At 29.6% G+C, this 16,124-nt stretch overlaps 2 protein-coding genes across 3 annotated transcripts in view; both read right to left on the reverse strand.

Annotated features, from left to right (window-relative positions):
• LOC136984294 (synaptotagmin-5-like) overlaps positions 1 to 1,904 on the reverse strand; it is a 29,995-nt gene extending 28,091 nt beyond the window's left edge. Inside the window, 1 exon segment of the mRNA XM_067281224.1 lies at positions 1,696 to 1,904. The gene's annotated coding sequence lies outside the window, so the exon portion shown is untranslated.
• Positions 1,905 to 2,948: 1,044 nt separating this feature from the next.
• The window catches only part of RpL10Ab (ribosomal protein L10Ab), a 513,017-nt gene continuing 499,841 nt past the window's right edge, over positions 2,949 to 16,124 (reverse strand). For both annotated transcript variants that reach the window (XM_067281247.1, XM_067281246.1), the window contains exon 5: positions 2,949 to 3,178. In XM_067281247.1, coding sequence (XP_067137348.1) covers positions 3,008 to 3,178 — 171 coding nt within the window. In that variant the 3' untranslated portion in view covers positions 2,949 to 3,007. The remainder of the gene's footprint in view (positions 3,179 to 16,124) is intronic.

The raw sequence follows: 16,124 nt of genomic DNA on the forward strand, positions 1-16,124 counted from the left end.
TTAAAGGACGAATTTTAATATAATAGCAGCTGTTTAAACGTTTTGTTGTTTAAGTAAACACGGACTAAAAGTGTTTGTCTTTTTTTTTTAAAAATTTATGTTAGGGCAGAATCGAGATAAATTTAATTCACTCTAATAAAATATTGTTATATAATTAAATTTTTTATTTGATATATAATATCTGGAAGGACGTGAAAATTTAATTTACTTTCAATAGAGTCCGGATCAATTTAAAACGAAAGGGTATTTTAAAACAATCTTTTCCCATTACTTTCTGTGAAAGCGCATTTTGGGAATTGGATGTGAAACGAAGACGACATAAATTTCGACGAGAAAAATTCTCAGGATAACTGTATGCTTACTTATTTGCTATTTTAAATTAAAATATTGTCAAACCTTCATTTCATAATTAATGAGCGAGAGGCCACAACTTTTTTAATTAAAAAAAAAAAAATGTTATTAAAGTCAAATTTCTTTTGATGTATAAAAATATTTGGGTTTACTATTCGAATACACCTACAGGGTGAACACGTGATTGTTTGCTTATCGTATTTTCCCCACAATGCAGTGCTATACACCCACTCACACAATGGTTTCTCTTATTTTCAACAATATACTGTATGTCGTATGTCGTCATAGGTTTCATAACAAAAGGTATAAAGTAGCAAATTCAGCATCAACTAGCCGAGATACTTTATTATATAAATACAGCAACAGCTTAGCATATTAATTCTACTTTTATGAAAATTGTAATAAATTACATTTTTGAAATTATTTTAAAAATTGGATTAAATCAATTGAGATTATCTTTAATTACTTTCGTTAAACTTAAAAAAAGTTACTACTTGTTTACATTGATTCATATAAAAACGAGACTACAAATTTTTCATATAAATTTACATTATAAAAAATTAGTTTATCATGTAACTTATCAATTTTTTCAATAATTTTTCGAAATTTAAGTTCTTTTCAAGACTTAACAAGCGTAAATTTCTAGATATACACATAATTAAAGCATAGAGATATAGCTTTTAACGTTATTAAATGTATTGTAACAATAAAATCCCTTTAGAAAATTTAACAAAAGCTAGAGTATTGGATTAATTCTAATTTATTAATTGAATTTAACTATTTAAGATTAAAAAAAATGAATGTGGTTCTATTAAACTCGATTCACAAAGCAATTACGTACTAGAAGAGCAAAAAAAAAAACTTACAAAAAATATATTCAATTAATTAAAAGCACGCAAGTCCATTATAATTATCAATTCGAGATTAATTGCCGGATAGAACTAATTAATTTCACAAAATAATTTTAACGAAATGATCCTCGTAGCTCCACTTAGGGCTAAAATCGTATAATTTAATCAAGATATTTTTAGTATTGAATAGCTTCAAGACGTTAAATATCGCATGACAATTCAACGATAATTATTATAATATTGAATAAATTTATAGATAAGACTCATATTATTCAAAACAGATAAATAAAATATTTAAGTAGTGAATACCTTATTCGTGATATAAAACAAATTAGTTTCGATCTAAATAAGTTGAAAATAATAAATTATTTCTATATCTCGTGTCCGTATCAGCGAAAAGAACCCGAACACAGATATGATTCTTACTGTATATCTAAACCATCTGGTATACACAATACAATGAAACTTAAGCCGTTACAACATTAATTCTTACCTGTAAATAAGTATCCTCGTTTTTTTTATATAAATGTCTTGTAAATTAAGTGATCAGATCACCTTCGACATCCTGTACGTTCTGTAGCTTTTACCTCTTTCGCTATACGTTTATTTACTCGATTTGATCCTGGTGGGTTGACAAATACGCATGCGTAGTTTTCCATTCTTCCGCGCAATGATAAATGGAGACGATCCTTTCGAATTTTTATGGACAAGTTTACAATTGGGGGGGATGCGAAAAATCGTTAACCACCCGAGATTAATTTGGATTACGTCAATCCAATTTGATGGTTCTACATATTTCACTTTAAATTTTTTATTGTTTTATAAACGTGGAAAATAATACTTTACAATTGAATTCTAGTAATTTAAAAGTATCATTTTCGTGCGCTTTTACAACTAAATTTATGATAAAAGTTTTATCTATCTATCTATCTATCTATATATATGTACACGACCGAGGATAGTTTATCGCGACATTTAAAATTTATTTATGTTGTAGCTTATTTTGTGAGGAGAGAAAAACTGAAGTCACCGTCAGACGAAGGATAATCTGCTTTCATGCACAGGAAATGCTTTTAAAAAAGCGCCTTTGATACGCTTCCTTTCAAAGCCATTTGAGTAAATTAAACCGTAATCTTTTTACATATTTAGAGACTAACAGCTACATTCCTTTTCCTTAGTAAACATTCTTTTTTTTCCTTAAGCGAATTTATTGGATGTGCTTATTAAAAATTAAAATTTTCGATATACTAAATCATGGATAAGTAATTTAAATTTCCACAAATGGCATTTTAAATTGTTTATACGTTATTTTAGAATACGGTAATAGCAATAAAAAAGATTATGTATAATTAAATTTTTAGAAGAAAAATATCAGTTGTACATAATTGAAAACGTTTGGTTTTCACAAATTATTTTGATAAACTAAGAATAAATAAAATCGAATTTCCATTAATGACATTGGAAGATCGAAGATAATGTCAACTTTCTTTCAAATCATTCATCAACATCCATCATCTCAACTGTCCTTAAATGACATGTCGTTCACACATCACTTGGCTGCAAAAGCAGTTCTTTTTCTTGTTTTTCTCACTAATAAAGGTCCGACATCAAAATAACTTTACAATGATCTTTCCAATGAATAAACAATAATTCTGACAACTTATTATACTCATTATCGACAAAATATTCGAGTTTTATAAATGCTTATTTTAAAACGTTTTTTTTTCTGATAAATAAAATACAAAATAATAGTTCCATATTAACCTTTAATATTTCTTCAAATACATACACTCTTTTCATAAAAATTAATACAGCCGTTGAGGTGGACCCATGGTGCTTTTTATATGAAGAGAGCGAATGTTTTGCCAATTCTTCTTCAATAACGACACTAAGAAGTTGATAGCCAAGTTTATGTTTTGTGCCAATTCGTCTTGAGACATATTTACATGTCCAACGGCAACAGCTAAACATAACACCTACAAAAATTAAATTAAAAAGCATTTAAATAAACTATTGAAAATTAGTTATACTAAAATTAATTTCATTCCATATAAACAAACTTACATTTTAATTAATAATTTACTAAAACACATTTTAAAGTTTCAAAATCCGAAGAGGAAAAATACTAATATAATAAATGAGGTGTGCCAGAAAACAACAAGAATGAAAGCTAACAAAGAAAAAAAGCAGCTTAAATCCTACATTGTTTTGCAGTTGTATTTGAGTTTTACTGCAACTACAAATCCACTTTAATAAATATTGATTTAAGTAAAAACGAATCCTCACAGCTTAAGATGTCAACATAATACATTTAGTCACATACTACATCATTAATTTGTCTTTCAAATTACTAACGAACATATACAATAAAAGTAAAACGAAACAATAATTTTCATTCATTACGTGTTTAAAGCCGCGAAGAAAATCTTTATAAAAGAATTTGATATATTAAACTCTCATATTAATCATCGCCGAAGAGAATGTATATATATCAAAGGCCAAATGAACAATAATCAGTGAGACAATTTATTATTTCCTACTGAGTATACGATAATTTGTATATTAAAATTCTGTTACAATTTAAATATTAAATCAACAAGATATATAGTTACATTTAAGTTTTTCTCCAACCTTCAATTATTTTGCTATGAATAATTCAACCCATTTACTAAATATAATTTTACATCATAAAATCACTCAATGATATCTTAAAATTTAAGTTAGAGAATTAAAAAAATGTTTTACGTACAAAAATTATTATTACATGTTATTTTCTACACCAAGACTAATTGAAAAAGTATTGATCAAAAGTGGAAACAAACGGCTTGTTGTCAATGTCACATAAATCAACAAGAGCTATATTAAATCAAGGTATTCAATTCAGAGCAATACAATAATTCAATGAATTTATTAATGAGTCTTGTAGTTAAATGAAAAAATGAAAATTCTAAATAAAAACTTTAAAACAAGTTTTTGATCTAGAGAAATTAATATAATATTAACACAATGAATAATAAAATGGAATCTACCAATAAGTTGAAAACAATTAGCATGTAAGAATAAATAGATAGGATAAACTAATCAATGAAAATAATTTCAGATGCAGTAGAAATGAATATTAGTTTTGTATAAAATAATGAGAACCCATGATGGTAAAATGTGTAAAAACATGTAAACGTGACTATTTTTTAAATATACATTTTGAACATTTTCCATACTTCCAAAACATTTATTTTATTAATTTCTTTTGTTTGCATTAAAATATCAATTATTAATGATATTCTAGTGATGTCAATTCTCTTATGCTAATTTTTAGACTCCAATTTGAAAATACACTACGGTACTAATTTGCGGTGGAGAGCATATATTTTAAATTAAAAATATGATTAAAATTGCAGCCTAGCATTGTCACAATAAATATTTCTCATCTAAATATAAAATATCCTGATTACGATTTAATTTGTTTATAATTTTTATTAAATAAAAATTATTACAAACATTTCAGATAATTATTAATGACTTTTTATTTAACTATATCATAACCATTTTACTTATCACAATCTCTAGGTGAGCAACAAAAGTGTTTTCATTCAAATTTAAAGAAATTACAGATAAAATCCTTACTTAAAAAAGCTCAGTTATAAATAATTAAAAAAAATCGTTTTAATAAACATTTTTAATGATCACTTTAATAGAAGTTTTGAATTTTAGCTCAAAAACACTTGTAACCAAACAAAATATTCAATCAAGTATATACTGTATTATCATAAAACACAATAATCTTGAAATAATTCACTAAAATGCAAGTAATCATGTGAAATTAAGCAACATACTCATATTTCACACAAGTGTTAAAAAATAAATGATTTTTTGTAACCTTAAAAATCACCCCAATCAAAAATTTTAACTGTTAACATAAGCAATTAAATAAAAATTTTTTAATACACTTAATTTCTAGCATTTACTTTTATTATATATATTTTTTTCTGTTCTGTTGCAAGTCAAACTTCTTCAGACAAAAAATCATACTGAGGGACATCACAATTTTCATGTGAAATGATCTATTTAATTTATTAATAATTCACTTTATCAGTTAGTTTCATATTCATCTTTTGAGTACAAATGACACATGAATTATCATCATCATTATTAAAGAGTTATTATTATGTAGGACAGGTATGTTCATTGCCCATTCCAATAATACTTGTCTTTATGTGTCATTAGTAAGTGCAATAGATTATTACTACTTTAAAATCATTTTTTTAACATTGAGTTACAGTAGTAAACTGGAATATATATCTCACACACAATTAAAAAGCACCCATATTTCATCTAAACTTGCCAAATAAGCATAAATATACCATAAAATGCATATTATTATTAAAAATTAAGCATTAAAATTTATAACAGAATATTCTCACAAATTTAGCAGCAGTGCTGCATCAGTATGATTTCAAATCTTAGAAATCATATCCAATTTCTGAGATTTCAAAAATATAAAAGCATGTCATTTGCTATCTTCATCTGCTTGTATGCTGATACTGTTATTCTCTGATTATAAAAGTAACACTATCGAAGTATCATTGTTGAAAGAATTCAAGTAAATTTATGTCATGTACAAAATACAATGCAATGTGAAAAAAACAAATATTTTCTGTAATTTTTGCTGAAACTGAACATAAAATCAAACAAATTTCTCCTTTTTTACATGCTTCTCACAATGGTATTTACTCTTGCATGCAATTCTATCTTGATAAAAATAAAAAAACAGCAGATATTCATCACTGGCACATGAAGGAACTAAATCTAATTTTAATGTAAGATTCAATGTATGTATTTTTGAGTTTATTAGTTCCTAGCATATTTCACTTCATTGTTCAATATTGGGCACTTGTCAACTGTAGTAGTAATTAGTTTGCATATCAGTATGTCCTTAGGTTTAAATCACGTATTTTGTCATTGAAACAATTTAAAAACTCAATGTCAAATATCAACTATGAGAATCTTTAACTAAACTATTTCCTAGACATCATCATCTTGTAAGCCAAAATAGCAACAGATAATATTGTAACTCAATCATATTGAAATCCTAGAGTTGATGACCATCCTATCAACTAAACAAGACCTGTCAAACTGATCTGATAGCACATTCCACAAAAGAGAATCAAATATTAATTTTGTTTAAAATAAATTTTATAAATTCTTGGAATCAAGTAGTTGTTCAGAAGAATTTTTCACTGAATATACAGTAAGGACGTGGTTTATAGATTCCAGAGGAGCCAGGTAGTTTTTACTATGACCATAAACAAAAATGTTCAGTTCCATTTTGTGCATGCGCATGGACATGTGCAATGAATGGATTGAATGAAACAATCTCAAATATATATATATATATATATAAAATGTCTGACAGATTCACAAAAGTCCTAACACTATAGTGGAGTGTGCTAAAAAGCCAAAAAGTCTACAGTTAATACGATCCTTTATACAAACCGTTGGGAGCGAGTATCTCGTGATGACGTCACTTCCATCTCCACAAACAAATTTTATTTGTACTAGCAAAGAATATAAACAACCATCTACTTGAAATGAACTACTGAATTATTATGGGCTTTTATAAGGCTAGTAAATAATTATTAATAGTTTAATAATAATTATTATAATAGCATAATAATATTTTGGCAGTTCACTTCAAATCTAGCAAAGAAGTTTCACTTCAAAAAACATTATCAAATATTGCCAGTTCTGTGAGAAGACTGCTTCCAAAGTTTTCATAAAATGTTCTTCTCTATTGAATTACTTTGTTTTGTTAAATTTTATTTACCTAACAGTCTCATTACGTTATTTTACACAGATTTAAAAAATTTTTGATTCTCAAATAACCCAAGACTTTAAAAAATTCAACATTTGATGTATTAGCAATTATTGCACAATATGCAATGAGGGTCAAAAATGGGATAACATGACATTTCCATCTAATTACTATTAATAACTCAAAAACTTGAAGTGAATATCTTACTCCATTTAAACACAGTCCTTATAAAGTTAAAAATGATTTGGTTTACAGAACAGTGAATGAAACAAAATAGTTTAGAAATTTTTTTAAAATGAGATCATTAAATAATTTATTTCTATTTTTATAATAATTTTAAATTATAACAGTGTCTTAAACAACAATAAACAATGTAACACATTTATTTTGTTAAAACTTTTGTTCATGGATATGAGAGAGAGCTTTTTTTTTACTATAAAGTAAAACAAAAACTTTTTTGTGTTATAAAACAAAAAATAACACGTAATCTGATTTAATTTTAAAGGAAACAATTTTTTTAAACATATTTTTTCTACATTACTAAAAAACTTGCAAACTAAATTTCATTTTAATATTAAACCAAATACTTGTAGAGCTTTGTTTAGTCTACAGTTTTAAGCAAGTAACTATACAGTGAGTACAAAAGATGGAAATGATTTTGTCTGTAATTTTATTTTTTCATTTATTTTTAGAAAACACAGCTTATATATTCCTAAAATGTAAAATTTTAATCTTTTGGCAACACTGTCTACTAATGCAAGCAATGCACATGTATCTACAGTTCTAAATCAAAGTGGTTATTTGAAATGAAGTTTTCAGAATTAATTCAGTGGAAATTTTACAAGGTATATTGACAAGAACAACTTGCAAGAAAAACATTGCTAAACTGGATGAAATAGGGCTAGTTTTTTAAATGCTATAGCTGATCATAGTTTTTTAATGCTATAGCTGATCATCCAAGAGTTTCAAATGAAACTGTGGAAAGAGTTTGCAAAATATTCAACAGGAGTTCAAAAAATCCTGACAGAAAGCAAGCTTGAAAGCTAGAATTCTGCAAACTATAGTATATATAACATTATTGTAAAGTTTAAAAAATTCAGATTGCCCATTTCTAAAAGAAAAATACCACTATCAAAAGCAAACAGACATTTGCAAACTATTTCACACTAAAATTGAGGATGATGATAATTTCTACATCATGTCCTTTTCTTTAGATTAAGTAACCTTCCATACAAGTAAGTGGCAGAAGTAAACATCACAAGTGCAAAATTTACAGTGCAGTTAACCCAGTTGAAGTGCAGGAATATGAAAGAGATTTGTCATAATTCAATATTTGGTGAGTGTTAAATCAAAACAGAATCATTGGTCCACATTCTTTGAGAAGAAATTGTAAATGTGGAAAATTACCTAGAAAAATAAAGACATTTTTTCTTCTAGAGTTACATTGTCATCATCATGTTAGAATAGCAATTTTCCAACAATACTAGGATGTAAGATTGGGATGGGCTTGTCTAAAGGTCTATGGAATACATTCCATCCACATGGCCATTGAATCCTTGGGGCATGTTATGATGCAAGTGTATGCCACTAAACTGGCTATGTTGAGAAACTGAAAAAAGAATCCACAATAAAATACTTTGCAACACATCAGCATTGTATGAATGCAATTTGCAGATTTATCAGTAGGCTACAATGGTTTATAGAACATGGCTTGGACATGTAGAAGTGAATGATTAAATAACTGTGAGGATAATAGTAAAATTTAACATAGTCCTGTTTCATAAAAAACAAGCAGTTAGTCTACCAAGTAGTGGTTCTAAGACAATAATCCCATGGATAAAAACCTTTTGGATATTTAACCCCCAGATGAATAAACTCTATTTTAAATGTCAGTAGATTACATCAAATATGATTTGCTAATTACCACCCAAACTTACATTCTTAATTCAATAAAAACTCATTTTTCTGCAGAAACACACCAATACGTAAGTATTAGTAAATACCTTTTTTTAAAATTTTGAGAATTTGGCAATAGGCAGTTAACGTAATACTTAATGCACTGTCAATGAATGTTTTATGACTCCCAAATCTTTAGGCAAAGTACCTAAACTATTTATAGCATCATTCTGCTTATTACTTTATCTGATTTACAAGTTCAAAACAACAAACAATAAAAAAATCTAAAATGAAAAATGTGTTAAAAACACGTTAAAATTATTTTATAAACCACAAAAGCCAATACAAACCACCGTGGAGAATATATGTATTATTGATAAAGTTTATGGAAATCAGTCCTTTCACAGAAATTAACAACACTGAATGTCAATTTGAGACCAACAAGTATCATGATTTTGAATTGGTAATTATAAATAGTTTAAAAAGAGTTTTCCCAGACTGTAAAATTACAGGCTGTTTGTTTCATCTAAGTCAGAAGATTCAAGAGAATGGTCTGCAACAACGTTACCAAGAAGATCCAGACTTTGCACTGAAGAAATTAAGAATGATCCCAGCTCTTGAATTGTGTTGACAGATTAAGTTGTTAGTGCTTTTGAGGAATTGTCAGAATTTCTACCTCAAGGAATCATACCAGTCATAGATTATTTCAATAATTCCTATATTGAAAGATCATGATGTCACGGATAACGGCAATCAACATATGCCATCGAGATGTGGAATATGTATCAACAATCTGAAAATGAATTACCAAAAACAAACAATTCAGTGGAAAGATGGCATAAAGTTTTCAGTCAAATTGTTGGAAGTTTTCATCCCACCATTTGGAAATGCATTGGATTTCTTGAAAGCAAACAAGCATTACAAAAAGTTTACTACAATCAAATTCTGGTTGGTCATCTGTCACAAGATCCAAGAAAGAAATATGCTTATTTAAATACACAGATTCTTACTATCGTTTGCAGCTACTGTAATTGCAGCATTATGGATTATCTATCTGGGATAGCACACAATCTTTCTCTCTAACTAATAATATAATATTACAGTAGAGCATCGATTATCCGACTTAACTGGACTGGAGTTGGTCGGATAACCGAAAAGTATGAAAAAATACATTATTAGTAGTGTATTAGGCCTGGTTTAAATACTAGCTTCCCTTTCATGGTCGAGCCAGTGCTGCCAGCTAAAACATGCAAAAATTTAACAAAAATAATATTAAAGTAGCCAAGACATAACCAAATATTGTAGCGCCACATCACTAGCGGACATTTGAATTTGCCGACTAGAACGCGGTCAGTTAATCGATGCTCTACTGTAGTTAGAGTTGCAATTTTTATCGGGAATTTTAATATTCTGACTATAAATGACTGTAATTGATTTGTTTTCTCTGAAACATGCATATTCACTTTTAGTATTATTTAAAAATTTGTATCAGCATTTTGTTGTGCTAAATAAATTTCAGAGACTTTTACTTTCCACAGGAGCTTACATTTTTACACAGAGAAGTTTCAACACAGGGATTTTTATACAGGGGTTATTGTCCTGTTATACTAACTAGTATAAATATTAATAATTAGAAATTAAACTTAATGCTAATATGACACATACATGTACAGTACCATCCAGCTTAATTTTATTAATGTTAAACCAAATATCTAAGTGGCAGATTTATTGGTCTAAAAATTAAAATCAAGTTTGGTTTAATACTGATTTTTTTTTTTTTGCAATTAAATACTTTGGATTAATATTAATAAAACCAGGTTGACTGACTGAGCAAATTTGAAATGAATGAACTTATGAATTTCATTCTGATATGTTTTCTGTAAAATTCATTTACAAAACAGACTTACATAATTTCTATTTTTAGTTTCCCCCCTTTTCCTGAGTACTATGGAAGCAGTCATGTTTCAGTTGGCGGAGAGGAAATTTTTTCTCAAGAGGTCCACTTAGGAGTGTTCTCCTTTCTCTTTCCTGAGTGAACCATGTGAATAAGGCTTCATCAAGCTTGTCAAAAGTTGAGGCCTTGCTTTTGTTGATTTTCAACTGATTTTTCTGAAGTAGAGGCACAAAACTGCTCAATCTTTGTGCGGTTTTTTCCACTTGGCTATAGTGGCCTTGCCCACTCCAAACTTTACTGCCAATTTTGTTGCACTTTTACCCTTGTCTAGCCTTTTGAAAACATCTAGCTTATCTTTCAACGTACACATTATATGATTCTGTTTTCTGGCTACTGTAGCAGCAGACTAAATTAAACTAAAATAATGTAGAGCGAAGAGTACATACAACATCCACAATTAAATTGTGCTAACTCACACTGTAGCATCAGTCATCTGATTGGAATCCTGAACTGTGTATTAAAAACGTTTCTTACAGTTAAAATAATTTTAAGGTAAACAATGAAGACAGGTTGCCATTTCAAAATTACAAAACTTTGTTTTTGTTAACTGTTTGTGCCCTCCATTGAGTACCACAGATGAAATAAAGGGAGGGGAGATGATGTTGGATCTATATAAACAACCTGTTTTACTGTTTGCTTCTGCATTATTTCAATTATTCAGCTAATCTGAACAGGGCTTGGTCCCAATTAGTTTGGACTAGTGGGACTCTACTGTATGTATGTATATATATATATTATATTATATTATATTATATACCAGGGGTGGGCAAGCAAGAGTTCATTGGGAGCCGAAATGTAGATTTTGCAAAATGCATGGGCCTGGGAGCCACAGTTCTGTACTGTCATGGCAGATAGTATGGTAAGGCGTGCGATTTTATTATATAATAAAAAACAAATATTGAATTTTTAATAAACATATTTTCACAAAATTATAAAAATAATAATAAAAAACAGAAATTAACACTTTCAGCAAGAGCCGCACGTAACTCAAAAAGAGTTGCATTTGCCCATGTCTGTTATATGCAGTCGACTCCGCATAAGTCGACACCCCAAGGGGAAGTGAAAATGTGTTGAGTTATCTGATGTGACGACTAAAGCAAAGTTGGAAAAAACCCACAAAACATGCAGTAGTGCATTATACAGTAGTATAGGCTTACAGTACACTGTGTCCTTCATTTACAATTACTCTGTAGATGAAAAACTGAAAAATTCGTTTAGTGTTGTTTGTTTTGAGCACTTAACTGTCTCAACTTTCTTTTTCAACAATCACGAACACCTTGAAAACATCATCTTCGCAATTGTCGGCAAGTAACATCTAAGGATTCTTAATGCCTCTAGCGTGAGAAAATCCAAAATTGGATTCCGATGTGACGTTGATGTAGATTGTATATTTTCTTTTTGTTTATCTGTTATTATTTTATACATAAAATGTTAAGGCATTTTTATTATTATTATTATTAATAAATAAATAGACTCCCCCTCACAAAAAAAAAAGTTTGCACCACATGTGTGGAGTGAATTCATTTTTTCAAGAGGGGATGATGACTTATCAGAGTGTGAGACAGCAAAAGTGTGTCAACTTATCCAGTGGTGACGAGTTAAACGGTGTCGAGTAAACCGGAGTTTTTTAACATTAACGCCTATGTAAGTTGGCCAGGACCAGGACCACAGAAAACTGACTACTTAATCGATGGTGTCGAGTTATCCGGGTGTCGATTTATGCGAACTTGACTGTATTATTAAAAGAATGAATTATTTATTCATAAGTAAAGTTTTATTCATACTTTAATAAAACTGATAATTTAATTTTTGAAGAAACTGTTTACAGATTAAAATTATTCTATTGAACAAATAATGTACAGTAATTATCTTGTCCTTTGATGCTAAATTCGAGAGAAATTCAACTGAAAGTTCAAAGGATATTTCTACATTAGAACTGCATTCACAGCAAAAAGATATGTTCCCTGTATAAACACTATCCATGCATCCAGTTTGTCTGTTCTTGTACTGTACATTATATTCACAAGTTTTCAGTGCTATTTTTTGCTTTATTTTTGGTCTGTTTGGTTAAATATGTAACCCCTACCTATAAACAACGGCAGCCAAGAGTGCAACAAAGCCTAAGAGGAAAAGAATAGTATCAACATTTGAGATAAAAAAGGAACTTATCACAAAGCATGACAGCAGTACACATGCTGAAATTGATGATGTGCACCATTCTTAAGAACAAGGAAGAAATAAAAGTAGCAAATGTGGCTAAAGTTGTAACAATGTTGACCTCCAGGAAATTGTTTGTTATTGAGGAAATGGAAAACTCCTAGTTTAGATAAATGAGAAGCAACTGGCTGGTAATATAATAGCAAGACTGAGGCCGAAGTTTTAAATACAAAAATGTGTACGTCAGACATTCAGTAGGCCCAGAAGTTTGACAATGGCATTTGGAATGTCGAGCATGATTCCAGTGCCTTTCCAAACACCATTGTCAAACTTCTAGGCTTACAGGAAAGCAGTCTGACATACACATTTTCATGTTTAAAACTTTGGCCTCAACCTTGCTAATCTCCGAGAGGATTACTTGTGAGAAAGTCAAGTAAGCTGATTAGTGGCTTCAAGAAATGGGACATCACTACTCATGACTAACAAGGGGACAGCATGACATTGGGGTCTATAGCACACACTTGTCATTAACAAACAATTTTTTCAATTTTTCTGCAAAAACCAATGTAAATTAACCTGTCTAATGTAAAATGAAAAGAAAAAATCAGTATCCCTTGCCATGCTAACTAACTGATGTGCAATTAGAATGCACATTTTAGGAGGGAAGGAAAGTTCTTTAGCAGTACAGTACATTCTGCCAGGCTATAACATATGGCTTTGTAGCCTTTAGTCAGTATAGTAAGCCAACAAGTGATTAGACTTGATCAATATTAACTGTCCCTACTTCAGGGGAGATAGGTTGACAGGATGGGATAATTCTGTGGTATTGAATGCAATCTATTTTCGGGGAAAAAAGAAGTCATGTGGTGCTTTATGAAGTACATCATAAAGCTGCTTCATTTGTCCAGTACAATAGTTCCAAAACTTATTATGCCCATAAACCTCATAACTACATAATAGCAAAATTACAAATTAAGTTTATTTTATTTTATTGAATTTTCATAGAAAAACATATTTTTGATCAAAATAAATAATTTACTCATATATTTGTCATTAAATAGCTTTTATAATTATAAAAAACAACAAATAATTATCACTGTTTTCAAAAGAAAAATTAAACAGATGTATAAAATTCTATATAAACAAACAAAATAAATTCTAAATGTCATAATGTATGCAATAAATGAAGCACAGAGCCCATTTTCAAAATGGACTAGCTTTAGCAAGTATTCCCACCATTCAATATTTGTCATTACTTTTTTTTTTGGTGGTTTTAGGCCCTTTCCTGCTCAAAAGAAAGCATAAAAAGGCCCCAGTATCATGTGTGAGGTAGGTTTGTGTGGGTTAGTAGATGGTGTCCCTAGGTGAGCTCATAATTGTCCCATATAGGGCTCATAAGAAAAACTAGTCCCTTGTGAGGCCTCATAATTTACATGTAGTATGTCATTACTTATATTTTATGTACTTATCTATACTTATATCTTACTCAGGACATAAAAATGACTATCAATTAATTTATTACTATTTATTTTTAACTTTCATAATAATGAAAATGGGTCATAATCATTTTACTTTTTATTAAACCTTTCTCAGACCCCTGATGTTGTCCATGTAACCCAAATTAACTTTAATTTGCCACAGATTGTATCAGTGGTTCCAAGGACCCCCAGGGGTCTAGGAACCACTGTGGAAAACATTGGTCCAGTAAAACAAAAATAATAGCTGAAGAGCATGTTTGCAAGTAAAGTTCAATTCAAACTACTTTACTTAACTAATATCCCAAACCCTAAACATTCTATTTATGGAAAATATATAAAATTACGTTAAGCAGAATAAAGCAACGATTTACATTCTTTCAAGAGGTAATTTAATCTCTCCTCATCTCTAAGGTATGCAAGACATTTCATTTTACACATAATAGGTTACCTATTATGTATGACCTGTATATAGCAGAAATATGTCTAGTATGGAAAAATTATTTGGTCCCGAAGGATTCCATTATAGACAGGTTTGACTGTACTTTGAAGTATCAAGTGTAACTATTGACATGGCAACAATGAGTGGTAAGATAATATTTGCATTTTTTAAGACGCCATTTTGAAGATTGTGTGAAAGACTATTTTCATGATGTTGCTCTAGAGCAGAGAATGGTCATCACATTTGAAAGTGTACTGTATTTTGAACCAATAAGAGTCCATCTGAGATAGTAACACTAACATGTAAAATATATAAAAACAAGTCTCTCTCTTGTGCATAAATATTCTGTTGATATATGCATTTCAAATATGGAGAGGAAAATTTGAATGATAATGAAAAGCCAGATTCCAATTTCAGTTTGCAACAAGAAACTTATTGAAAAAGTGCACAAATGAATTCAAAGTGCAGAAAGCAACCTTCAGAGTGATGAATTAGATGGCACATGATTTCAATGTTGACTTAGAGACAACTTGCAAAATTTTAGTGAGCTGAGCTGGTTAAGGTATCAGCATATTGCTCTAGGGATCTGAGATCAAATCAGACTAGCAACTCCCTAGAAATTTTTCATGGCTTATCCTGAATTCATTGGACAGTCTCTCTCTCTCTCACCACCTTGTTGCTCCATAGGGATCCTGGCTAAACCACAATGGGCCTGGGAAAAGGAATTCCTTAATACCCACAGGGCAAAAACAGTTAAGCATCAGATGTTACTTATATTGGGTCTACCAGAAAGTTCTGTCCATTCCGGTTACAACAAGTTTCAACAAGTATGCGCATATTTAGCTCTCTTTTTTTTTATCACTGAATGTATACATACTGACCTAGCAAATGAACTAAAATGAAGATGATTCATATTAGTATTAAGTGAGACGTGATTGTGTACCCATGGCTACTGATAAAGTTCATTTACGCCACTGTATTCTGTACGAATTCCAACAAGGAAAAAATACTACAGAAGCATGTAGAAACTTATTGAAAGTGTTTGGTGAAGGTACAGTTTCTGATAGAACATGCAGAAGATGGTTCGAAAAATTTCAAATAGGTGATTTTGACCTTTCTGATAAGCCATACTCTGGGCGACCATCTTTGATTGATGACGATACTGTCAAGTTCTTGTTAGAGCAAA

This window comes from Centruroides vittatus, unplaced genomic scaffold, assembly GCF_030686945.1.
Source record: "Centruroides vittatus isolate TY-2023 unplaced genomic scaffold, ASM3068694v2 contig_912, whole genome shotgun sequence".
Taxonomy (NCBI): Eukaryota; Metazoa; Arthropoda; class Arachnida; order Scorpiones; family Buthidae; genus Centruroides; species Centruroides vittatus.